Source organism: Macaca nemestrina, chromosome 7 (genome assembly GCF_043159975.1).
Source record: "Macaca nemestrina isolate mMacNem1 chromosome 7, mMacNem.hap1, whole genome shotgun sequence".
In the NCBI taxonomy this organism is placed as follows: Eukaryota; Metazoa; Chordata; class Mammalia; order Primates; family Cercopithecidae; genus Macaca; species Macaca nemestrina.
In genome coordinates, this window is record NC_092131.1 from 166,686,014 (window position 1) to 166,711,809 (window position 25,796).

The window sequence follows — 25,796 nt, forward strand, 5'->3', positions numbered from 1 at the left end:
ATCTTTTGCAAGGACTGAGGTAAATTGAAGCTTTTAGATAAAGTTGAATTGCATTGAAAAAGCCAATGAACTGTTGTGGCTTTTTCAGAGGCTTTTAATAGCTCCTTCAAAGGTTTTAATGTAATGCAGTTTTATGTAAAATAAAATAAGAATGATGATGTTACAAAGATTAACAGAGAGATTTTTAAAGTATACTAAAATTGTGTAGGATCTAGATACTAGGGTTTATTTAAAGAAAAAGAAAATTGTGCCTTTTGGACGAGCTGCATTTACCAGTTGAGTGGCTACTAATTAGAAATTGAAAATGGAATGGATGTGTAAGATGGATTTTAAATTTACTGAGATATTGTTATATATTAATATACTTTAAAATGATTTTATAGGATAGAATTATTTGAGTGCAAATATATTGGTATATTAGCATCATTCTTTAGTTGTGCTTAGAAACATAAGTGGGTTCTTCTTGTTGGTAAAGTAGAGATGCTGTGATGTCTATCTTTTGTGTTAAAATTTAACTCAGACATTGACTTTTTTAAAATGTTTCTCTCTGAGCCATTTAAAACAAAAATTTAAAAATAAGTCTATTGAGAAATATATTTTATTAATGCTAATATGACCCTGACCTTCCTTTCTCAATTAAGGAGGATCATTCAGAAATCTTTGTGTATATCATCTAATTAGAAAATACCAAAACCAAAATACATAAAATGTAAAACTAAAATCTTAGAGCTTCATAATTATAGATAAGCTAACAATTTTTCACACTAAAGAGATCTGTTTTTTCAGATCTTTGTTTTAAAATTATTTTAATAATCATCTTATATTTAGGGAAATGAAAGTAAATATAAACACTGTGCATACAATGCTTAGATGTTGATAGATTAGGAAACTTGTGGAATATGGGGAAGTGTAAGAAAATTAAGTATTCATCTTTAATTATACTTATAAAAACAATTACTATGAGTTTTTGTTTTCATGTATTAATAGTTTGATATTTATGGAATCATTGGTGTGCTAAGCATTAAAGAATTTCTTGAGGAAACTTCTGTATCCAAATATATTCTGGGGTAGGATGAATAATCTTCCTACAACATCCCTAACATCCCTGATATCATCTGATGCTTAGTAGTTTCAGATGATTTAGAAAAGATCTCAAAGATCAGGGTGGCTTCAGGCCATTGCTTTTGCAAGGACAGTAACTGGAATTGCTAGGAATCTCTGGATTTTATCCAAGAAAATATGTTCTGTAAACAATCTGCAGTACATGGCATATGGACAGTGATCATGAGGTCCCCAATGACTTGTCACTTTCTAATGAACAGAAAAATTGAAGCAAAGGCAGACTGTGCTCAGGTAAAGTATTCAGATATTCAGATAAAGTAACCAGCAAGGCATCAGGAGAAAAAGACCTTTGTAGTTATTATAATCAAGTACAGTGGAACATGTTAGCCTGATAGAAGTAAATATTATAAGCTGTGTTGAATTCAAGTATAAAAATCCATTCAGAAGAGTATGCAGGCTATTATATTCAATTTAAACAAGTAGTTTCATTACTAAAACCTAGACATTTTATGGAAAAGAATTATACTCTGTTTAAATAGTATCACATCATGATATAGGAACACCTAAATCATTGTTCTTGCCAAAAAAGCCTACCTAAATCACCTGGCATAACCTCTGAAAAATATGTTTTAAAATTGTTTGTTTCTTACATCCTGCTAATTCCTTGGTTTTAGATGTCCTTTGAAACCATCTTTCATGTATGTGAAATGCTTCTGCCCTGTGTAAAATGTCTAAAACAAGCTTATTCAACCCATGGCCCAGGATGGCTTTGAGTGCAGCCCAACGCAAATTTGTAAATTCTCTAACACTATGAGATTTTTTTTATTTTTATTTTTCCAGCTAATCAGCTATCATTAGTGTGAGTATATTTCATATGTGGACCAAGACAATTCTTCTTCCACTGTGGCCCAGGGGAGCCAAAAGATTGGATACCCGTGGTCTAAAACCTCAGGCCCATGAATCATAGCAGCATATACACCCTCACTAAACTTTACCCAGACCCTATTACCAAACCTGTAGATACGCATGAAGCTTATTTTATTATTAGCTCTGAGAGAAAAGAAATTTGGCTCTTAAATATTTTAGATAGTTTCTAGTTGTACAATAGTCTCCTTTTGTAGTGAAATTATCTCTAATATGTCTCAGGAAAATATTTGAAAATTTTTCTCTAATGTTTTAAATGTTATTTATTTCGATGATTTTAGCTTCCTGGAATTTGTAGTGCTTAGCCCAAGCTAATGTATTGAAAATATTTTCATGAATACAGAAAAGTGTTTAAATGACCAACTAATTTTTACCAAGCTGTAACTGTGTGAAGACCACAGGTTCATGTGGAAAGTGTGTTCAGGGTGTTTTTACATTATTTACTGACTCATATTTAAAGGCAAGCCAAATGACTTTATCCACTGTGGAATACAGCCATCTCTGAAATGAGATATAACTGCTGTTTCTATACTTTAACAATTCTGAACTGGGGCTTGATACTGTACGATGAATTAAAAGACTGCAAGAAAAATGAGATCTTATGGTGCCTACCTGTGTAAAACTGTATGCTCTTAAATTCCCTTTTATGCCTTACAGGCATATATTTGCATATATTTACTTCCAGGCTCATGCATAGAATGCAAAACACAAATTCTCAGATTCAATCATGGGAGACTTTTTAAATGATGCCCTAATGCTGACTGTGATATATGTATGTGTTGTTACACACACACACACACACACACACACACACACACACCACACACAGAGTTGGAGGGAAAGCTAAAAAGTGACTTCCAGCCATGCTGACCTTGTATATTCATGCTCTGGATTTTAACAAATTTCCCAAACCTATGGCAGTCATAGATAAATATAAGAAGGAAAAATGTGAAAAACTTAATTGTGCTGGAAAACATTGTAAACATCTCTGTTAGCTAGAAATGAAAAGACAAAAAGTAGTGAACAGGACTGAAGTTGTGTGCTGTAATGTAGGGATCCAGGAAGCAGGCCGAAGCAGTTGGGCGGTCATGTCCTGTGGGGAAACAGAAATGGGAAGTGCCCTACATGAGGGAGAACGTCAGAGAGATCAAGAAAAATATAAAATCCATTTGTTTAAAAAAGTAGTTATTAGAAAAATAAATCGCCCAGAATGAAGCAGTAACAGAGTGATGTGAAAACCAATTAGAAATTTTAGAAATGAAACATAAACATAGTCATGAAAAAAAACCTCAGTGGGTGGAATAAATGCTAGTCACGTCAAAGAGAGAATGAGTGCAGTGGAAAAAAAGAGAAAAAGTAATTCACCAAGAAGGCATAGAGAGAGCAAAAAAGTAGAAAAAGCCACAGAGAGAGGAAAAAAATAGAAAATGCAATTAAAAAATATGGAAGCTAGATTGGGAAATTGCAGTATTTGTATAATATGTGTTTCAAGGAAAAAATAGAAGGCAGAAAAGCAGATATAACTGAAAATACCCTAGATTTGAAGAAAGACATGAGTTTTTGAATTGAAAGTACACATTAGGTGCTGTCCAGTACTAATTAAAATAAACATATGCCTGGACACCTTGAATTAAGATTGCAAACTGTAGTAGGTATGTTGAAAATTGTGTCATAGGTATGTTGAAAATTGTACAATCTAGCATATAGAAAATAAAGATTCCTTATATGGGAGCCACTATCAGACTGACATCATAATTTTCATTAGGAACCGCAAATGCCAAAAGTAACATATTGCAACTAAACTATTGTGACAGAAACATAGAGACATTATGAGACCTGTAAAAACTAGGAGAATATACCACTCACAGATCTTCAGTGAAAGAATAAAGAACAAACTTCAGTTAGAAATAGATTGATTCAAGGAGAAATGAATGACAAACAATAGTGAGCATAAACATTGTAAACTATGTTGATAACCTTAATTTTTCTTGCTAAAAATAATGGAAAAAAATTCAACACAATAATAACTGAAATGGTGAAGCCTGTGTAGTGTCTAGTTAAAACATACTAAGTTCTGGTCTAAAGGATGCTGAAGATAGTTAATACATTAAGACTTTAAAACTGTGGTTTTGAATGTATGCAAAAATTCACAGATGATTATCTGAAAAGTAGAAATTCACTCTATAGCATTCTAATTAGCAGAGTAAAACATTAAAATAATTTTCAACTCAGTATGAGGCAGAAAAAAAAGAAAAAGATATAAAGCTTAGTGTAACAGAAAATTTATACTAAGATGCTAGAAGCAGGTCCAGCCATATAACATAAAATTATTAAACTCGGTTCTTTAGGGTCATATTTATAAGATTGGGTGAAACAAAAGAAACCCAATTATATGTGGGCATCTACAACAATACAAAAAATTTGAGAACAAATAATGGAAAAAATATATATGGAAGATTAACAAAAGAAAGCTGGTGTCCCAGTGTTCATAGAAGACATATAGATTACAAGATAAAAATCTGATGGAGATGAAAAAGTCACTACTTAATAAGCAGAGTAATTCTTTCAAAAATTTTTAGAAATTATGAGTTTGTGCACATATAACAACATAGCTCTCAAATATATTAAGGAAAAATGACAGAATTATAAGAAGAGATTATTAAAACCAAAATCATAATGGGAGTTTTTTTTTTTACCTTATTAGAAACTGATGGTTCATGGATATCAAAAATTTTTAAGGCCATAAAAGATTTGAAGAGCAAAATTAACAAGTATGGTCATGATTTTACGTGTTTGGGTACAGAATCTTGCTTTCAACAGATAGAAAACACACTTTCATTCAAGCACAGATGGAGCATTTATAAAATCTGATCATGTTCTAGACCACAAGGAAACTTTACCAAATTTTTTAATTTTATTTTGTTAAAGCAGTTGTGGGTTCACAGCAAATTAAGAGAAATGTACAGAGATTTTCCACATACTCTGACCCCATACCGCATGAGCTCCCCCGTTATCAACCTCTCCTGCTAGAGTGGTACATTTGTTAAAATTGTTGAACTTACAATGACACATCATAATCACCCAAAGTTCATAGTTTACATTAAGGTTCACTGCTGGGATGTACGTTCTATGGGTTTTGACAAATGTATAATAACGTATTCATCATTACAGTATCATACAGAGTATTTTTCTACCCTACAAATCCTCTGTGCTCTGCCTGTTTAACCTTGACTGCCCCCTGCCCAAAACCCCTGGCAATCACTGACCTTTCTACTATCTTCATAGTTTTTTCTTTTCCGGAATGTCATATAGTTGGAATTATACAGTATGTAGCTTTTTCAGATTGGCTTTTTTCACTTAGTAATACACATTTACATTTCCTCCATGTATTTTCATGGCTTGATAGCTGCTTTTTTTTTTTTTTTTTTTTTTTTTTTTTTTTTTTTTTTTTTAGCACTGAGTAATATTTCATTGTCTGGATGTACACAATTTACTTAGTCATTCACCTACTAAAAGACATTTTGGTTGCTCCAGATTTTCACGATTGTGAATAAAGCTGCTATAAACATCCATGGGCAGGTTTTTGTGAAGACAAAAGTTTTGATACCTTTGGGTAAACACCAAGGAACACCATAGTTGGATCATCTAGTAAGAATATGTTCAGTTTTGTAAGAAACTGCCCAACTGTCTTACATATATTCCCATTACAAAGTGACTGTACCGTTTTGCATTCCAATCAGCAATAGTATTGCTTTACATCCTTGCCAGCCTTTGGTGTTGTAAGTTTTCCAGATTTTGGCCTCTATAATAGGTGTGTAGTGGTATCTTCTTGTTTTATTTGCATTTCTCTGGTGACATATGATGTGGAGGATCTTTTCATATGCTTATTTACCATCGATATATCTTTAGTGAGGTGTCTGTTAAGGTCTTTTTGCCCATTTTTAAATTGGATTGTTGTTTGCTTATTGTTGAGTTTTAAGAGTTCTTTGTGTATATTAGATACTAGTCCTTTATCAAATGTTCTTTTCTCTCAGTCTATGGCTTTTCTTCTTATTCTTCTTACATTGTCTTTCACAGAGCAGAGGTTTTTAATTTTAATGAAGTCAGCTTATTAATTGTTTCCTTAATGGATAATGCTTCTGGTGGGGTGTATTAAAATACCCCATAACCAAGGCCATCTAGATTTTTTTCCTGTTATAGGAATGTTATAATTTTGCATTTTACCTTTATGTCTACAATCTATTTTAAGTTAATTTTGTGAAGAGTGTAAAGTCTGTGTCTAGATCCATTTTTTTTTTTTTTTTGCCTGTGGATATCCAGTTATTTCACACCATTTGTTGACAAAATTGTCTTTGCACTATAGTATTGCCTTTCATTACATTAACTTTTGTAAATGAAGCTAGGCCAATATATGTAAATATGAATGTAAATATCCAAAATGAATTCATTTATTTCATGGCCGACTTGTGACATGTGATTTTTTTCCTGGCTGATTAGTCTTGGTGTATAGAAAGCATTCATGTAGCTCACACTTGTCTCCCGCACTCCATCACCTATGTAAACGCTACTGTTATGTCAGTTTAATATCTTTATTAAAGGTTATGCACATGCTGTTGGCACAGTGATGATTTTTCAGAGTTGTCTGTATCTTTACTTGAAAAATACATTGTTGCAAAGGAGTCATTGAAATGAAATCTCATTTAATTTAATAATGCAATTATTTGTGCCCATATGCTACTATTAAGTGAATTAATACTTAAGCATAACAGTCTACTGCTATTTTCTACTCTTATTGTCTAAGTAAGAAGTTTGAAGTTTAAATAAAATAGGGATAAATCAGAAAATTAATGCTGTTGTCCATCAGTAAAATAAACCGTAACCATTAAAATACAAAGAATTAAAAGTTTAGGTATTTGAAATGATACTCTTTTTTTCTATCCTAAAATTCCAGACATTTTTCTATCCTCAAAATGAGTAAAGGAATTGAAACAATGCATCTGGTAGTTGACACAGTGCAATTGAAATAAATGGAAACTTACTTTTCAGAAGCAATAAAACCAGTTACCCAAGGGGAATAGAAAAGTAAATACTAGCAAAGTACATTTTACTTTATGAGCAAAGCAATTAAAATATATACACACTGCTTTCCTAGGCAAGGAGGGGCCAAGGGAAAGGGAATGTGTCTTTAAAGTTCCTATCTGATAGTTATCTTTAAAAAATTTAACCTTTCTTGGCAGGCTTAGATCCTGATAAGCATCTTGGGAAAACCCTGGATCAAATGGAGCCATATCTCATAGAGGTAAGAATTTATACTAGATCTCAAAATACAGTCATTTAAAGGAGAAAACAAAATAATGCCATGATATAATGATTACAAAATGTATTTTATTTTAGAAAAAATCAAATACATTTATAGTATATTTATGAAAAAAATAAACTTCAAATGGAAATGAAAATGTTTAAATTATAAAAATTAATTACCAACTTGTTAACCCAAATATAAGACACAGTTACACCTAAAAAGAAATTGCTCTGTCAGAAAGTCTATTTTTATTAAAATGAACACTATATTCTATATAAAATGTGCTATACTATTAAAGTATCTGATAGTTTGTGTGATCACATGCTTTGTCATCAGAAACAGGAGTAGAAACTTTCTTTAGAGATTAATGTAACCCCTTCTCTTTTACCAATTAAGAAATTGACTTGCAGCATAGTAAAAAAAAAATTATCCCAAGATTTCAAATTACTCTACTTAACTTCTTATTGTGAAACCCTAAACATGTTTTAAACATTAAATATTCAGTTGTTTTCATTTACTCTTTCTATTCAATGTACTATATTTTATTAGAGTTTTAGAGCAAATGTTATGTTTAGTATGGCAATGCATCATTAACTAGAATGTTTAATTATTACACTATGTGGGGTATTTATATTCTATCATGATGATGGAAAAAAGAAAATCTCTCTCCTATGAAAGAACCTCTCTCTTTTAACAAGTTATCATTTTCTTTTCCCGTGCTCTTAATTCATCAATATTGTCTCTGGGCTGTTTTAATACCATTGCTGTTGTTAGCAGTTACACTTTTCAATACCTTCATGGGTTTTACCTTTTTGGGGGAGTTATTTGTAATTGATTATTTTATGGTTTATCAATCAATATGTACCAAATGCCTAGAAATCTCTGAAATGTTATTTTTTATAGTGTTAATTCCTTAATAATTATTATTAAGCATCTAGTATATTCCAGGCAGATAGTAAAGATTAAAAGAAAAATGAAATGATTATATAATTGTGACAAATTGTATTTGGTTTCTAGATAATTTGGTGTCATTTATTTAAGTCAATTTATGGAACATGGTTGCTTTCTATGCTTATCTGATAGGACGTTTCTCACAGCAATTTGTTCTGTAGCTCCATTATATCATGTTTACATCTGTTCACTGCCATCAGACTAAATTTAGCTTCTACCAAAGCATTGTATAGATTTATGGAAATGAAAGAAAAATTCAGAAGTGAGAGACTGGCATTAGCCAAAGTATTGGCCAAAAGAGCTATTTCCAAAATTTGAAGTCATAAGTTTAGATTTTAAGTGTGTTGATATTCTTTGTAGAAAAGGGAAACAAGGTTTTGAGAAGCACCATGATGTTGATTATGAGTTAACCTTCGTATTACCATAGGATGTTTAAACACAAAATGCAAAATTCATTTTATTCAATGATTCTTTAGCAAGTTCCTCAACTTGCTCTGGCAATCTTACATTTCCCTAGAATTATTTTCTACCCATTCTCCATAATGGCTATTTTATTCCTTCTCCACTGTCCTAAAATTTAAAATCCCTTCACCTTACCCCTTACTTTAAGTGGATGACGCATCTTCCTTCACAGAGGAAATAGGAGCCATGATATAAGAGATCGCACTGCCTCCCTCCCAACTCCAGCACCACCCCTACTAATTTCCCTGTACCTACACCTATCCTTGCTTACTGTAACTGGGAGAAGTGTTCTTTCTTCCTTATATGGCTAAGGCCCTACCTGTGCTTGGATCCCGTTCACACCTGCCTTCTCAGAGACATTGCAGTCCACCCACCCCCTCGACTGTCTTCATTCTCAGTCTCTTTGTCTCCTTCACATCAATATTGGAACATAATACAGACTGTCCCATCCTAAAGACCCCCCTCTCCACCCTAGTTTTTCTCTGACTACCTCTCTTTCTTCTTTGCTTCAAAACCAAAATATATAGAAGTGTTATCTGTATTCATTGTCAGTACTTCTTCATGTCTGAGATGCCTCAAGTACCTGGAATCTGTCTTCTCATTCTGCCTCTAAACGGATACAGCTGTGACCGAAATCACTCACGATACCCATTTTGCCAAACACAATAGATACTTCTTAGTCCGTATTTCCCAGTTACAGACGCATCTTGAAATGCTTCTAGTTACACTGATGGAACCACACTTTCCTCGTTTTTCTACTTTCATTCTGGATAGTCCTGCTCTTTTACTGATTCCTAGTTTAGGCTCCATTTTCCCTCTAGAAACTTTTTCTAGGTAATCTCAATCGCTCTCTTGACTTTATTAGCTATATTCTGATGACTCCCAAGTCTTTGTGGTCCATATTTATCAGCAAAACTTCAGTGCCCACAGATACCACAAATTCAGTCTCTACATACTCGATGGTAGCCTTGATATCCATCGTTTTTTGCCATTCCTTTTGTCATCACCTTAATTCAGATGCCTGTTACTTCAGGCCTAGAATAATACTGACACCTCCGAATTTGCCTCTACCTTCTATTTTATTTTCCAAAGAATTCTGTTTGCTTCTTGCCCCAAGATAATCGTTCTAATATATTCTACTGTATTTGTGTCACTCAATCAAAACTTTAAATGAGTCCTCATTGCCTACAGACAAAAATCCAAATTCTTTAGACTCCTCTTTCCCTCACCTGCTATATCTAACTCATTAACATGATCTTGTCTGCTCTATTTCCAGAATATATTCTATTATAACTCCAAGGTCTTCTCACTGTCTCTACTACTACCACCATACCATAATCACCTCTTGTCTGGAATACTACCTCAACCTCTAACTGGTCTGCTTACTTCCACCATTGCCCTGCCGTGATCCGTTATTTATATAGATATCAGAATGATATTTTTCAAGTGTAAATCAAATCATATCCCTACTTTGTTTAAAATGTAAGTGGGTTCTTATTGCAATTAGAATAACATCCAAACAGCGATAGATCACAACTTGTGAGAGCCTATATGATCAGCATCCTATCCATCTTTTCAGGCTCATCTTCCACGGTTCTCCCATTCTCTGTCTCATTCCCTTAGCTGTAGCCGCATAGGTCTCTTTATTACTTAAACACACTTTATTCACCCTTTTTCTCATTAGGACCTTCCCCTGCCTGAAATGTTTTGTCCACAGACTATCACTGGTTAATACCTTCTCATTATTTAAATGATAATTTAAATGCCACCTCCTCAAAGCAGCTTTCCCTGACTACTATAGCTAAAGCAGATCTCTGCAAATTATTTTGTGTGTTCATTTGTTCACATGTATATTATCTGCCCTGTACCATTAGAATGTAAGCTCCAATAATCTTGCCAAGATTTTGGCAGACATTAGTTCTTTAGTTCTTTCATTCAGTAGCTTTTCATCTCTCCATCTATTCATTCATTCATCTCATTTTTAAATTACTGAATATTTGTTGAGGATCTATTATATGACAGATGCTATGGAGAACACTAAGTATACATGAGGAGTTAAACAAACAAGATACTTCTTCTTGAAGAGTTTACAATTTGCTATAGTTGTTTTCAGACCTGAGGGTGTAATTCACTGGAAACCTTCTTAAAAATGCATAAATTCTTTTTCCATCCCCACAAATTTCTGCTCAGAGGGACCAGGGACCAGAAATCTGACCTTCAAACAAGCACTAGGTAATTCTGTCACATTAATACAGTATGTAATCTAGTTTCTCAATACCACTGACACATTTTAGCTCCTGTCTTTCTAGATTTCTCTGAAAGAGTATGTTCCTTCTTGAAACTGTCATCCATTGGCTTCTGTGAGGCTACTCACTCCTGAAATCTTCCTGAGTACTTCCTTAGCTTTCCTTTGGGGCTTTCTATGTATACTCCACCTTTTATATATTGTGGTTCCCTTCATAGCCTTCCTCCTGTGGTGATCTGAAATAGTCCCATGACATCAACTACGAGTTTTATTCTTGTAATAACTAAGTCTGTTTCTTCAACATTGTCCTGTGTTCCAGACATGTATATGTATTCAGCTGTACCCCCACACTGTCATCTATTAAATGTCCCCAAGCCCCTCAACCTCAACAGCAGAACTAAACATTTCTTTCTTATCTATGCCATTTTTATGTTTCCTGACACTGAAGGGCTGGCCCCATTGTCTACTCAGTTGTTCAAGCCAAAAAAGGAAATTGTAATAAGTAACTTCATATACTCCTTTGTTCCTAAGAACCTAAGTTCTTTTAATTCTACCCTTCTTAATATCTTACTATTTCCTCCCTTTTCTCCTCACAATCACCACATTGGCATCTCCTGTAGATTATTGCAGCAGTCGTCTAGCACAAGTATCTCCTCCCTGTCTTGCACCTTGTCAGTCAGTAGTCCACAGTACCATCATGATATATATGAAATGCAAAGCTAATCATATATCACACTTTCCTTATAGACTTTGGAGTTGCTCCCCATGCTTCAAAATAAAATTTCAACTCCTTACCCTGACACAATCTGTCCTTGGGGGAAAATGAGGCTTGTAAGATAGGTAGTCAATGGAATAACTCCCTATGCTTCATCAATTTTGAACTATCAGTGGTTTCCCTACGGTGAATATCTGTTCCTACCTCCATGTTATCCTTCCCTGTCTGCATGTGTTATCCCTTCACCACTCTGCTAAATCTGTCTTTAAAATCTCAATTCAAAGCTCACTACTGTGAGGTTTTCTTGCTTAAATAAGCTTTCTTTGAGCTGCTATTTTTCTCTTGTCTCATGGCATGTAATATTTATCATACTATTTTTTCTTTTAAATAGTGTGTATTAAATATAAAATTAAAACGTAATATGTGAAAAATAAATTCAACACAATAAAATAATGAAAAGTCTTCCCGTGACACCAAGCCCCTAGTTTTTCTGTTCTTTCCCAGAACAATCACTCTCTTCTGTTCTAATATATCTCTTTAGAAACATTCTTTTGCATATAAAAATACATATGCATGTGTTTATTCATTTTTATCTAAATTGGTATGTGCTATACATATTACTTTTCACATACATATGATTATGTTTGTTCCATATACATATCATTTACATTTTACCACATACAAACCTAGGCTATTTGATTTAACAATATATTGTGTTTCATTACATAGCTATGCTATCATGTATTGAACCTATTCTTTATTGATGTACTTTGTTGATTTTTTTCCATGTCTTTTGCTATTATAGATAATACTGGAATGAACATTGTTGTACATTTATTTTGGGCCCATGTATTAATTAATCTGTAGGATAAAATACTAAAAGTCAAAATGCTGGATCAGAGCAGGTTTTATGTTTTAAAAATTAATAGATATTTGAAGATATTCATTTCCACTGGAGGAATAACTTATATCAAATGAACTCTGTAAATACAAACAACCAGAAAAGGCATATGAAATTGGAACAAAACTAATGTGTGAAAGCATTAGAAAATTATAAAAATTGCACTAAGTTGAGGGACCAGAATTCCAGAGAGAATAAAAGCCCTAAGCATTGCCTCTTTAAGGTATTTTCTGATTCAAGAAATGATGCAGAGATGCCAAAAGCTGAAGAGAACACTGTAGCTGAGAAGCTGATTAGGGCTTTCAGTAGTTTCACAGGGCTAGGGAGACAACAGCTGTCATTCAGGGAAAACCAAACTGGAGTGGACCTGGTTAACCCTCCAAGTTTTTAGCTGGGACCCCTGAATGGACAATACCTCCTTAGGAGTAAAGGTAAACTAGAAATAGTCCAGATCTTGCAAATACTTATATCCAGTTTTGAGTTGTATTAATGCTAGACTGAATTAAAGTGTTCTGATTCTACTCTTACATCTGTTTTTCTCTGGAGAAGGATAGCATGATTCAGAGCCTCAAATTATGTCTAAAATAGTTTGCTTACAATTTACCCCAGCAATCACTAGTTGCCAGGCATATCAGGAGACTAATGAAATAACTGAAAACTGAGAGAAAGGCAGATAATAAAAATAGTCCCAGGGGATAAATCGGATGAGAAGATGAAGTATTTTAGGGCAGAATTAGAACCTATATGACATAATCCAATGGAATTCTAGAACTTAAAAATACAATACCTGAAATTTAGAATATAATACGTGGATTTACTAGTAGATTAGATACAGCTGTTTAGACAGTTAATGAACAGTTAAGATAGGATGATATAAAATACCCAGACTGAAGCACAGAGACAACAGGAATATAAGAGATGTAAAGGAGAGGTGTTTATTGTACAGAATGGAGGAGAGAGATGATAGAACAGAAGCAGTGTCTGAACAGATATTACTACAGAATCTACTTGTGAGTATCATTGCTGATTTTGACAAGTAGTCTTCTCAGGATGATAAAAATTGCCCTAAATGAGAGGGAAGGATATTAATAGATAATTATATATTTTGAACAGGAATTTTTTCTTGATAGTTACAGAAAATTATGCAAAGCAATATGAGTCTTTCTTTTCTAACTTCTCTGTGACTTCTGCATAGACAAATTCTGCGTAAAATTTGTGTGTACATGAGGTCTCCATAACATGAGTGCTTAATAAATGTTTACACATGTATCAATTTTGTTTTTCATCTCATTCATAACACCTATCTCACACAGCCTAGGTTTTAATTCAAACTCCCTAGGCTTTTCACTTCTTTTTTTTGTTTCATTTTTGCATATGCACATAAAGGAGCCTCAGTCAATTGTCTGATATACCTGGAGCACAATGATTCTAATATGAAAGCAGAATAATTCATCTGTAAAACTTTATCTCCCTTCTGCATTAGGGAGTATTATTTGTTTAGCTTACTACCTCTGACTCCATCTTTTGCATCACTATCTAAGACAAATCATATAGTAAAGAATGCCTGTATCTCCTTTTCTTTATGAGTAATGTGATTAATCTCATTAAGTGAAATGAAAAATAAACTGCATACTTATTTTTCAACTGGTTGAAACAATTCTCATGAATAGTTAAGGAATCCAAAAGAAGGATAGAAAACAACCTTTAAACTTGGAGGGTTTGGAGAGAAAGGAGTTGGTAGAGGAGAACCCATTTTATTCACCTGCCTCAATGCATCAATGCATCTGAGACACCTGTTGTGTACCCCTTGTGTAATATGGGTGGACATGACTTGTTGGCTATATCAATGTTTTAATACATTACTATATCCAAGAATTACTATTTCTTAATTAAGGGAAGTTTTACATGTTATAATGGTTTCCCTGACACAAATTGCTATTTAATTGTGAGAAGTGCAGACAGGTTTGTAGCAGAGGTGATAGAGACAAGATGACACTTTGGGGCAAGAGTCCTTTTCATAGTTCATTCAGATCACATGGAGCAAGAGGCAGTATGGGACACTGATCAGCAAGACACCACTCTACCCAGGTGCCCAGGTATGAATTCCAGTTCTCTTGCTTACCTGAAATGTTAATCTAGTTAGCTTCCCATATGTAAAATGGAAGTAATAACAGTGAAATAGCCTATAAGGTACTTAGCTCAGTATCTGGTACATTCTAGGTGCTTAACAAATGTTAGTAACATTTACTATTGTAAGATATTTTCAAGCCTCATGGTAACCTCAAATTGAAAAACTTACAATGAATACACAAAAAATAGAAAGCAAGAAATTAAAGCATACCACCAGCAAAAGTCAGTTTCACTAAAAGGAGGACAAGAAAGAAGAGAAGACCACAAAGCAACCAGAAAACAAATAACAATATGGCAGAAGTCTGCCCCAGCTTATCAATAATAACATTGAATGTAAATAGACTATACTGTCCAATCAAAAGACATAGAGTGGCTGAATGGATGAAAAAAGAAGACCCAATGATATGTTGCCTACAAGAAACACACTTCTCTATATTTAAAGACATACTTTTAGGTACGTCTATAAATGTACACATACACTGAAAATAAAGGGATAGAAAAAGACTTTCCATGCCAATGGAAACCAAAACAGAGCAGGAATAGCTATACTCATACCAGACAACGTAGATTTCAAGATGAAAACTGTAAGAAGAGACAAAGAAGGTTATTATATAATGACAAAGGGGTCAATTCAGCAAGAGGATATAACAATTGTAAATATATACGCACCCAACCCTGGAGCACCCAGATATATAAAGTAAATGTTATTAGAGCTGAAGAGAGAGATAGGCCCCAATACAATAATAACTGGAGATGTCAACGCCCCATTTTCAGCATGAGAAATGAAGAAACATCACACTTCATCTGCACTATAGATAAAATGGATCTAGTAGATATTTACAGAACATTTTATCTAATGGTTGCAGAATCCACATTCTTTTCCTCAGCACATGGATCATTCTCAAGGATATACCATATGTTAGGTCACAAAATCAGTCTGAAAACATTCAAAAATAATTGGAGTAATACCACATACCTTATCTGACTAAATGGAATAAAACTACAAATCGACAACAAGAGGAATTTTGGAAACCATACACACACGAAAATTAAACAATGTGATCCTGAATGACTAGTGGGTCAATGAGGAAATTAAGAAGGAAATTGAAAATTTCCTTGAAACACATGCTAAAGGAAACACAACCCACCAAAACCTATGGGATAAAAAAAGCAATATGAAGAGAGAAATTTATAGCTATAAATGCCTACTCTAAAAAAGAAGAAAAACTTTAAATAACAACCTAACAGTGTATCTTAAAGAACTAGAAAAGCAAGAGCAAACTGAACCAAAATTTAGTAGAAGAAAAGAAATAATAAAGATCAGTGCAGAAATAAATGAATTTGAAATGAAGAAAACAATACGAGATCAATGAAACAAAAAGTTGGCTATTTGAAGATTTTTTAAAATGACAAACCTTTGGCCAAACTTTGAAAACAAAGAAAGATAAAACCCAAATAAACTCAGATATGAAAAAAATGAAATATTACAACTGATACTACAGAAATTCAAAGGACCATTAGTGACTACTGTGAGTAGCTATAAGCCAGTAAATTGGAAAATCTAGAGGAAATGGATAAGTTCCTAATGCAGACAATTTACCAAGATTGACCCATGAAGAAATCCAAAACCTGAGCAGACCAATAACAAGAAATGAGATCAAAGCTGTAACAAAAAGTCTACCAGTAAAGAAAAGCCCAAGACCCAAGGGCTTCACTGCTAAATTCTACCAAACATTTAAAGAAGAGCTAATACCAGTCCTAATCAAAGTATCCCAAAAAATAGAGGAAGAGCAAATATTTTCAAACTCATCCTATCAGGTCAGTATTACCCCTATACCAAAACCAGACAAAGAAACGTCAAAAAAAAAAAAAAAAAAAAAAGAGCACTACAGGCTAGTATTTCTGATAAATATTGGTGCAAGAATCCTCAACAAAATACCAGCAAACTGAGTTCAACAATACGCTTAAAAGATTATTCATCTGAGCAAGTGGAATTTATCCCAGCAATGCAAGGATGGTTCAATATACACAGATCAATCAGTGTAATACATCGTATCAGCAGAATGAAAGACAAAAACTTACTATCATTTCAATTGATGCTGAAAAAGCATTTGACAAAATTCAACATCCCTTCATGATAAAAACCCTCAAAAAACTGGGTATAGAAAGAACATACCCCAACATAACAAAAACCTTATATGACAGATCCACAGCAAGTATCATACTGAATGGGGAAAAACTGAAAACTTTTCCTGTTAGATCTGGAACATGACAAAGATGCCCACTTTCACCACTGTTATTCAACATAGTACTGGAAGTTTTAGCTAGAGCAATCAGACAAGAGAAAGATATAGAGCATCCAAATTGGAAAAAGTCAAATTATCCTTGCTTGCATAGGATGTGACTTTATATTTCAAAAAACTTAAAGAGTCCAACAAAAAAATATTAGAACTGATAAGTTCAGAAAAGTTGTGGAACAGAAAATCAACATACAAAAATCAATAACATTTCTATATGCCAACAGTGAACAATCTGAAAAAGAAACCACAAAAGTAATCCTATTTACAATAGTCACAAATAAAATTAAATACCTAGGTATTGACCAAAGAAATGAAAGATATCTACAATGAAAACTATAAAACACTGATGAAAAACTTGAAGCGGACATTAAAAAATGAAGACATTCCATGTTCATGGATTGGAAGAATCAGTTTTATTAAAATGTCCATACTGCCTAAAGCAATCTGCAGATTCACTGCAAAATACCAATGACATTTTTCACAAAAGTAGTAAAAAAAAAAAAAATCCTAAAATTTATCTGGAATCCCAGAAGACCCAGAATAGCAAAAAGAACAAAACTGGAGGAATCACATTACCTGACTTCAAACTCTGCTGCAGAGCTATAGTAACCAAAATAGCATGGTACTGGCATAAAAACAGACACACAGACCAATGGAACAGGATAGAGAACCCAGAAACAAGTGCACACACCTGTAGCAAATTCATTTTTGACAAAGATGCCAAGAACATACATTGGGAGAAAACAATCTCTTCAATAAATTATGTAGGGAAAACTAGACATTTATATGCAGAAAAACAAAACTTGATCCCTCTCTCTCACCTTATACAACAGTCAAATCAAAATGGATTAAAGACTTAAATCTAACACCTCAAATTATGAAACTACTACAAGAAAACATTGGGGAACTTTTCCAGGACACAGGTCTGGGCAAAGACTTATTGAGTAATACCACCCCCCAACCAGGCAACCAAAGCAAAAGTGGATAGATGGGATTGCATCAAGTTAAAAAGCTGCACAGTGAAGGAAACAGTCAACAAAGTGCAGAGACGACCCACAGAATGGGACAAAATATTTGCAGACTACACATCTGACAAAAGATTTATAGCTAGAATATAGAAGGAGCGTATACTCTATAGGAAAAAAATCTAATGATCCAATTCAAAAATGGGTGAAAGAATTGAATGGAGATTTCTCAAAAGAAGACATACAAATGTCAAACAGACATAGGAAAAGGTGTTCAACATCATTGATCACCAGAGAAATCCAACTCAAAACTACAATGAGTTATCATCTCGCACCAGTTAAATGGCTTTTATCCAAAAGATAGGCAATAAATATTGGTGAGGATGTGGAGAAAAGGGAACCCTCATATGCTGTCTGTGGGAATGTAAATTAGTAAAACCACTCTGGAGAAGTGCTTGGAGGCTCCTCAAAAAACTAAAAAATAGAGATACTATATGATCCAGCAATCCTACTGCTAGATATATACCCAAAAGAAAGGAAATCAGTGTATCAAAGGTATATCTGCACTCCCATGTTTGTTGCAACACTGTTCACAGTAGCCAAGATTTGGAAGCAACCAAAGTGTCCATCAGCATATGAATGGATACAGAAAATGTGCTACTTATACACAATGGAGTGCTGTTAAGCCATTAAAAAGAATGAGATTCTGTCATTTGCAACAACATGGATGGACCTGGAGGTCATTATGTTAACTGAAATAAGCCAGGCACAGAAATACAAACATCACATGTTCTTACTTATTAGTGGGATCTAAAAATCAAAACAATTGAATTCATGGAGATGGAAACTAAAAGGATGGTTACCAGAGGCCGGAAATGGGAGTGGGGGACCACCAGGGAGGTGGAGATGGTTAATGGGAACAAAAAAAAAATGAATAAGCTGAGCATGATGGCTTATGCCTTTAATCTCAGCACTTTTGAGAGGCCAAGGTGAGTGTATCACTTCAGTCCAAGAGTTCAGGACCAGCCTGGGCAATGTGACAAACTATTGACTCTACAAAAAATATGAAAAAACTAGCCAGGCATGGTGGCGCATGCCTATGCCAGCTACTTAGGAGACTGAGGTGGGAGGATCACCTGAGTCCAGGAAGTCAAGGCTGCCATGAGCCGTGATTGTGTCACCATACTCCACCCTGGGTGACAGAGTAAGACTCTGTCTCAAAAACATAAAAATAAAGATAAAGGATGAATAAGACCTAGTGTTTGATAGCACAACAGGGGGCCTATAGTCAATAATAATTTAATTTTACATTTTTAAATAACTAAAAAAGTGTAATTGTATTGATTCTAACATAAAGGATAAATACTTGAGCAGATGGATACCCATACTCCATAAATATATATATACCTACTATGTACCCATAAAATTAAACAATTTTTAACAGAAAATTTAAAAGCAAAACAGCAGAAAAATAAAAATAGCTATTGCTGAAAATTCAAAATATAATAAAGTGTAGGAAAGCAAATAAAAATCATACCTTTCTTGCCCCATGGTGTACATAATGCACATATTGGTGTATTCTCTCATGATTTATTTCCTGAGAATTTGTTTTATATACAAGGTTATGTAGTTACACACTTGTATATATTTTATTTACACAATGGGATTCAACTATACATACAATTTTGCCTCCTTCTTCTTCTAACATGCCACGTTCATTTTCCCGCATAACTAAATATGCTTTTTTTTTTTTTTTTTTTTTTTTTTTTTTTGCTTTCCAATAGCCTGAAATTGAACTCTCCCTCTCTCTGATTTATTTTTTTTTTTTCACTTATACTTATTTTTTTTTTTTTTCCTGAGACAGTGTCTTGCTCTGTGGCCCAGGTTGGAGTGCAGTGGCACGATCGTGGCTCACTGCAAGCTCTGCCTCCTGAATTCATGCCATTCTCCTGCCTCAGCCTCCCGAGTAGCTGGGACTACAGGCACCCACCACCATGCCCAGCTATTTTTTTGTATTTTTAGTAGAGACGAGGTTTCACCTTGTTAGCCAGGATGGTCTCGATCTCCTGACCTCGTGATCCGCCTGCCTTGGCCTCCCAAAGTGCTGGGATTACAGGCGTGAGCCACCGCACCCGGCCTTTTTTTTTTTTTTTTTTTTTTTGGTACTTTAAGTTCTAGGGTACATGTGCACAATGTGCAGGTTTCTTACATATATATACATGTGCCATGTTGGTGTGCTGTACCCATTAACTCATCATTTACATTAGGTGTATCTCCTAATGCTATCCCTCCCCCCCGTCCCCTCCCCACAATAGGCTCCAGTGTGTGATGTTCCCCTTCCTGTGTCCAAGTGATCTAATTGTTCAGTTCCCACCTATGAGTGAGAACATGCGGTGTTTGGTTTTCTGTTCTTGCAATAGTTTGCTGAGAATGATGGTTTCCAGCTGCATCCATGTCCCTACAAAGGACACAAATTCATCCTTTTTTGTGGCTGCATAGTATTCCATGGTGTTTTGTGCCACATTTTCTTAATCCAATCTGTCACTGATGGACATTTGATTCCAAGTCTTTGCTATTGTGAATAGTGCTGCAATAAACATATGTGTGCATGTGTGTTTATAGCAGCATGATTTATAATCCTTTGGGTATATACCCAGTAATGGGATGGCTGGGTCAAGTGGTATTTCTAGTTACAGATCCTTGAGGAATTGCCAAACTGTTTTCCACAATGGTTGAACTAATTTACAGTGCCACCAACAGTGTAAAAGTGTTCCTATTTCTCCACATCCTCTCCAGCACCTGTTGTGTCCTGATTTTTTAATGATCGCCATTCTAACTGGTGTTAGATGGTATCTCATTGTGGTTTTGATTTGCATTTCTCTGATGGCAAGTGATGATGAGCATTTTTTCATGTGTCTGTTGGCTGTATGAATGTCTTCTTTTGAGAAATGTCTGTTCATATCCTTTGCCCACTTTTTGATGGGGTTGTTTCCTTTTTTCTTGTAAATTTGTTTGAGTTCTTTGTAGGTTCTGGATATTAGCCCTTTGTCAGATGAGTAGATTGCAAAAATGTTCTCCCATTCTGTAGGTTGCCTGTTCACTCTGATGGTAGTTTCTTTTGCTGTGCAGAAGCTCTTTAGTTTAATTAGATCCCATTTGTCAATTTTGGCTTTTGTTGCCGTTGCTTTTGGTGTTTTAGACATGAAGTCCTTGCCCATGCCTATGTCCTGAATGGTATTGCAAAGGTTTTCTTCTAGGGTTTTTATGGTTTTAGGTCTAACATTTAAGTCTCTAATCCATCTTGAATTAATTTTCGTATAAGGAGTAAGGAAAGGATCCAGTTTCAGCTTTCAACTTGTGGCTAGCCAATTTTCCCAACACCATTTATTAAATAGGGAATCCTTTCCCCATTTCTTGTTTTTGTCGGGTTTGTCAAAGATCAGATGGCTGTAGATGTGTGGTATTATTTCCGAGGGCTCTGTTCTGTTCCATTGGTCTATATCTCTGTTTTGGTACCAGTGCCATGCTGTTTTGGTTACTATAGCCTTGTAGTATAGTTTGAAGTCAGGTAGTGTGATGCCTTCACCTTTTTCTTTTGGCTTAGGATTGTCTTGGCAATGTGGGCTCTTTTTTGGTTCCATGTGAACTTTAAAGCAGTTTTTTCCAATTCTGTGAAGAAAGTCATTGGTAGCTTCATGGGGATGGCATTGAATCTATAAGTTACCTTGGGCAGTATGGCCATTTTCACAATATTGATTCTTCCTATCCAAGAACATGATATGTTCTTCCATTTGTTTGTGTCCTCTTTTATTTCACTGAGCAGTGATTTGTAGTTCTCCTAGAAGAGGTGCTTTACATCCCTTGTAAGTTGGATTCCTAGGTATTTTATTCTCTTTGTAGCAATTGTGAATGGGAGTTCATTCATGATTTGGCTGTTTGTCTGTTACTGGTGTATAAGAATGCTTGTGATTTTTGCACATTAATTTTGTTTCCTGAGACTTTGCTGAAGTTGCTTATCAGCTTAAGGAGATTTTGGGCTGAGACGATGGGGTTTTCTAAATACACAATCATGTCATCTGCAAACACGGACAATTTGACTTCTTCTTTTCCTAACTGAATACCTTTATTTCTTTCTCTTGCCTGATTGCCCTGGCCAGAACTTCCAACACTATGTTGAATAGGAGTGGTGAGAGAGAGCATCCCTGTCTTGTGCCAGTTTTCAAAGGGAATGCTTCCAGTTTTTGCCCATTCAGTATGATACTGGCTGTGGGTTTGTCATAAATAGCTCTTATTATTTTGAGATACGTTCCATCAATACCGAATTTATTGAGAGTTTTTAGCATGAAGGGCTGTTGAATTTTGTCAAAGGCCTTTTCTGCATCTATTGAGATAATCACGTGGTTTTTGTCTTTGGTTCTGTTTATATGCTGGATTACGTTTATTGATTTGCGTATGTTGAACCAGCCTTGCATCCCAGGGATGAAGCCCACTTGATCATGGTGGATAAGCTTTTTGATGTGCTGCTGGATTTGGTTTGCCAGTATTTTATTGAGGATTTTTATATCGATGTTCATCAGGGATATTGGTCTAAAATTCTCTTTTTTTGTTGTGTCTCTGCCAGGCTTTGGTATCAGGAAGATATTGGCTTCATAAAATGAATTAGGGAGGATTCCCTCTTTTTCTGTTGATTGGGATAGTTTCAGAAGGAATGGTACCAACTCCTCCTTGTACCTCTGGTAGAATTCGGCTGTGAATCCATCTGGTCCTGGACTTTTTTTGGTTGGTAGGCTATTAATTATTGCCTCAATTTCAGAGCCTGCTATTGGTCTATTCAGGGATTCAACTTCTTTCTGGTTTAGTCTTGGGAGAGTGTAAGTGTCCACGAAATTATCCATTTCTTCTAGGTTTTCTAGTTTATTTGCCTAGAGGTGTTTATAGTATTCTTTGATGGTAGTTTGTATTTCTGTGGGGTCGGTGGTGATATCCCCTTTATCATTTTTTATTGCATCTATTTGATTCTTCTCTCTTTTCTTCTTTATTAGTCTTGCTAGCAGTCTATCAATTTTGTTGATCTTTTCAAAAAACCAACTCCTGGATTCATTGATTTTTTTGGAGGGTTTTTTGTGTCTCTATCTCCTTCAGTTCTGCTCTGATCTGAGTTATTTCTTGCCTTCTGCTAGCTTTTGAATGTGTTTGCTCTTGCTTCTCTAGTTCTTTTAATTGTGATGTTAGAGTGTCCATTTTAGATCTCTTCTGCTTTCTCTTGTGGGCATTTAGTGCTAAAAAATTTCCTCTACACACTGCTTTAAATGTGTCCCAGAGATTCTGGTATGTTGTATCTTTGTTCTCATTGGTTTCAAGGAACATCTTTGTTTCTGCCTTCATTTCGTTATGTACCCAGTAGTCATTCAGGAGCAGGTTGTTCAGTTTCCATGTAGTTGAGCGGTTTTGATTGAGTTTCTTAGTCCTGAGTTCTAGTTTGATTGCACTGTGGTCTGAGAGACAGTTTGTTATAATTTCTGTTCTTTTCCGTTTGCTGAGGAGTGCTTTACTTCCAACTATGTGGTCAATTTTGGAATAAGTGCGATGTGGTGCTGAGAAGAATGTATGTGCTATTGATTTGGGGTGGAGAGTTCTGTATATATGTCTATTAGGTCCACTTGGTGCAGAGTTGAGTTCAATTCCTGGATATCCTTATTAACTTTATGTCTCATTTCTGTCTAATGTTGACAGTGGGATGTTAAAGTCTCCTGTTATTATTGTATGGGAGTCTAAGTCTCTTTGTAAGTCTCTAAGGACTTGCTTTATGAATCTGGGTGCTCCTGTATTGGGTGCATATATATTTAGGATAGTTAGCTCTTCCTGATGAATTGATCTCTTTACTATTATGTAATGGCCTTCTTTGTCTCTTTTGATCTTTGATGGTTTAAAGTCTGTTTTATCAGAGACTAGGACTGCAACCCCTACTTTTTTTTGTTTTCCATTTGCTTGGTAGATCTTCCTCCATCCCTTGATTTTGAGCCTATGTGTGTCTCTGCATGTGAGATGGGTCTCCTGAATACAGCAAACTGATGGGTCTTGACTCTTTATCCAATTTGCCCGTCTGTGTCTTTTAATTGGAGCATTTAGTCCATTTACATTTAAGGTTAATATTGTTATGTGTGAACTTGATCTTGTCATTATGATATTAGCTGGTTATTTTGCTCATTAGTTGATGCAGTTTCTTCCTAGCATCAATGAACTTTTCATTTTGGCATGTTTTTGCAATGGCTGGTACTGATTGTTCCTTTCCATGTTTAGTGCTTCCTTCAGGATCTCTTGTAGGGCAGGCCTGGTAGTGACAAAATCTCTAAGCATTTGTTTGTCTGTAAAGGATATTATTTCTCCTTCACTTATGAAACTTAGTTTGGCTGGATATGAAATTCTGGGTTGAAAATTCTTTTCTTTAAGGATGTTGAATATTGGCCTCCACTCTCTTCTGGCTTGGAGAGTTTCTGCCGAGAGGTCTGCTGTTAGTCTGATTGGCTTCCCTTTGTGGGTATCCCGACCTTTCTCTCTGGCTGACCTTAACATTTTTTCCTTCATTTCAACTTTGGTGAATCTTACAATTATGTGTCTTGCTCTTCTCAAGGAGTATCTTTGTGGCGTTCTCTGTATTACCAGAATTTGAATGTTGGCCTGTGTTAGTAGGTTGAGGAAGTTCTCCTGGATACTATCCTGCAGAGTGTTTTCCAACTTGGTTCCATTTTCCCCGTCACTTTCAGGCACACCAATCAGACGTAGATTTGGTCTTTTCACATAATCCCATATTTCTTGGAGGCTTTGTTCATTTCTTTTTACTCTTTTTTCTCTACATTTCTCTTCTCGCTTCATTTCATTCATTTGATCTTCAATCACTGATAATCTTTCTTCCAGTTGATCGAGTCGGTTACTGAAGTTTGTGCATTTGTCACGTGGTTCTTATGTCATGGTTTTCATCTCTATCAGTTCTTTTAAGGTCTTCTCTGCATTGATTATTCTAGTTATCCATTCATCCATTGTTTTTTCAAGGTTTTTAGTTTCTTTGCGCTGGTTACATAGTTCCTCCTTTAGCTCTGAGAAGTTTGATCGACTGAAGCCTTCTCAGCTCATCAAAGTCATTCTCCGTCCAGCTTTGTTCCGTTGCTGGCGATGAGCTGCATTCCTTTGGAGGGGGAGATGCACTCTGATTTATTGAATTTCCAGCTTTTCTGCACTGCTTTTTCCCCATCTTTGTGGTTTTATCTGCCTTTGGTCTTTGATGATGGTGACGTACTGCTGGGGTTTTGGTGTGGGTGTTCTTTCTGTTTGTTAGTTTTCCTTCCAACAGTCAGCACCCTCAGCTGCAAGTCTGTTGGAGTTTGCTTGAGGTCCACTCCAGACCCTGTTTGCCTGGGTATCAGCAGCGGAGGCTGCAGAAGATAGAATATTGCTGAACAGCGAGTGTTGCTGTCTGATTCTTGCTCTGGAAGCTTCATCTCAGGGTGTACCCAGCCGTGTGAGGTGTGATGTGTCAGTCTGCACCTCAGTTGAAAATGCAGAAATCACCCGTCTTCTGTGTTGCTCATGCTGGGAGCGGGAGCTGGAGCTGTTCCTATTCGGCCATCTTGGGCACCACTCCCCTACTTTGAAAAGACATTAATTAATGGTTGGGTAGATTTTAATGATATTTGTATTTTACATATGAATATATAATTACTTATTTACTTATTACATCTGCATAATGAAATAATTATATAAGATATAAGTAATCTGTTGTTAGAAAGATTGGTTTTTCTAAATCATTAAAAATAACATTATGATTGTCATATTTTCTAATAA

General features: G+C 35.1%; 1 protein-coding gene across 3 annotated transcripts in view; it reads left to right on the plus strand.

Moving 5' to 3' along the window:
- Positions 1 to 25,796, plus strand: part of LOC105492862 (diphthamine biosynthesis 6) — a 220,400-nt gene that overhangs the window by 130,121 nt on the left and 64,483 nt on the right. For all 3 annotated transcript variants that reach the window (XR_011606181.1, XM_011760182.3, XM_071067125.1), the window contains exon 6: positions 7,224 to 7,285. Coding sequence is in view for 2 of the 3 variants with exons in the window: in XM_011760182.3 (XP_011758484.2) it covers positions 7,224 to 7,285 (62 nt within the window). In the remaining variant the exon portion in view is untranslated. The remainder of the gene's footprint in view (positions 1 to 7,223; positions 7,286 to 25,796) is intronic.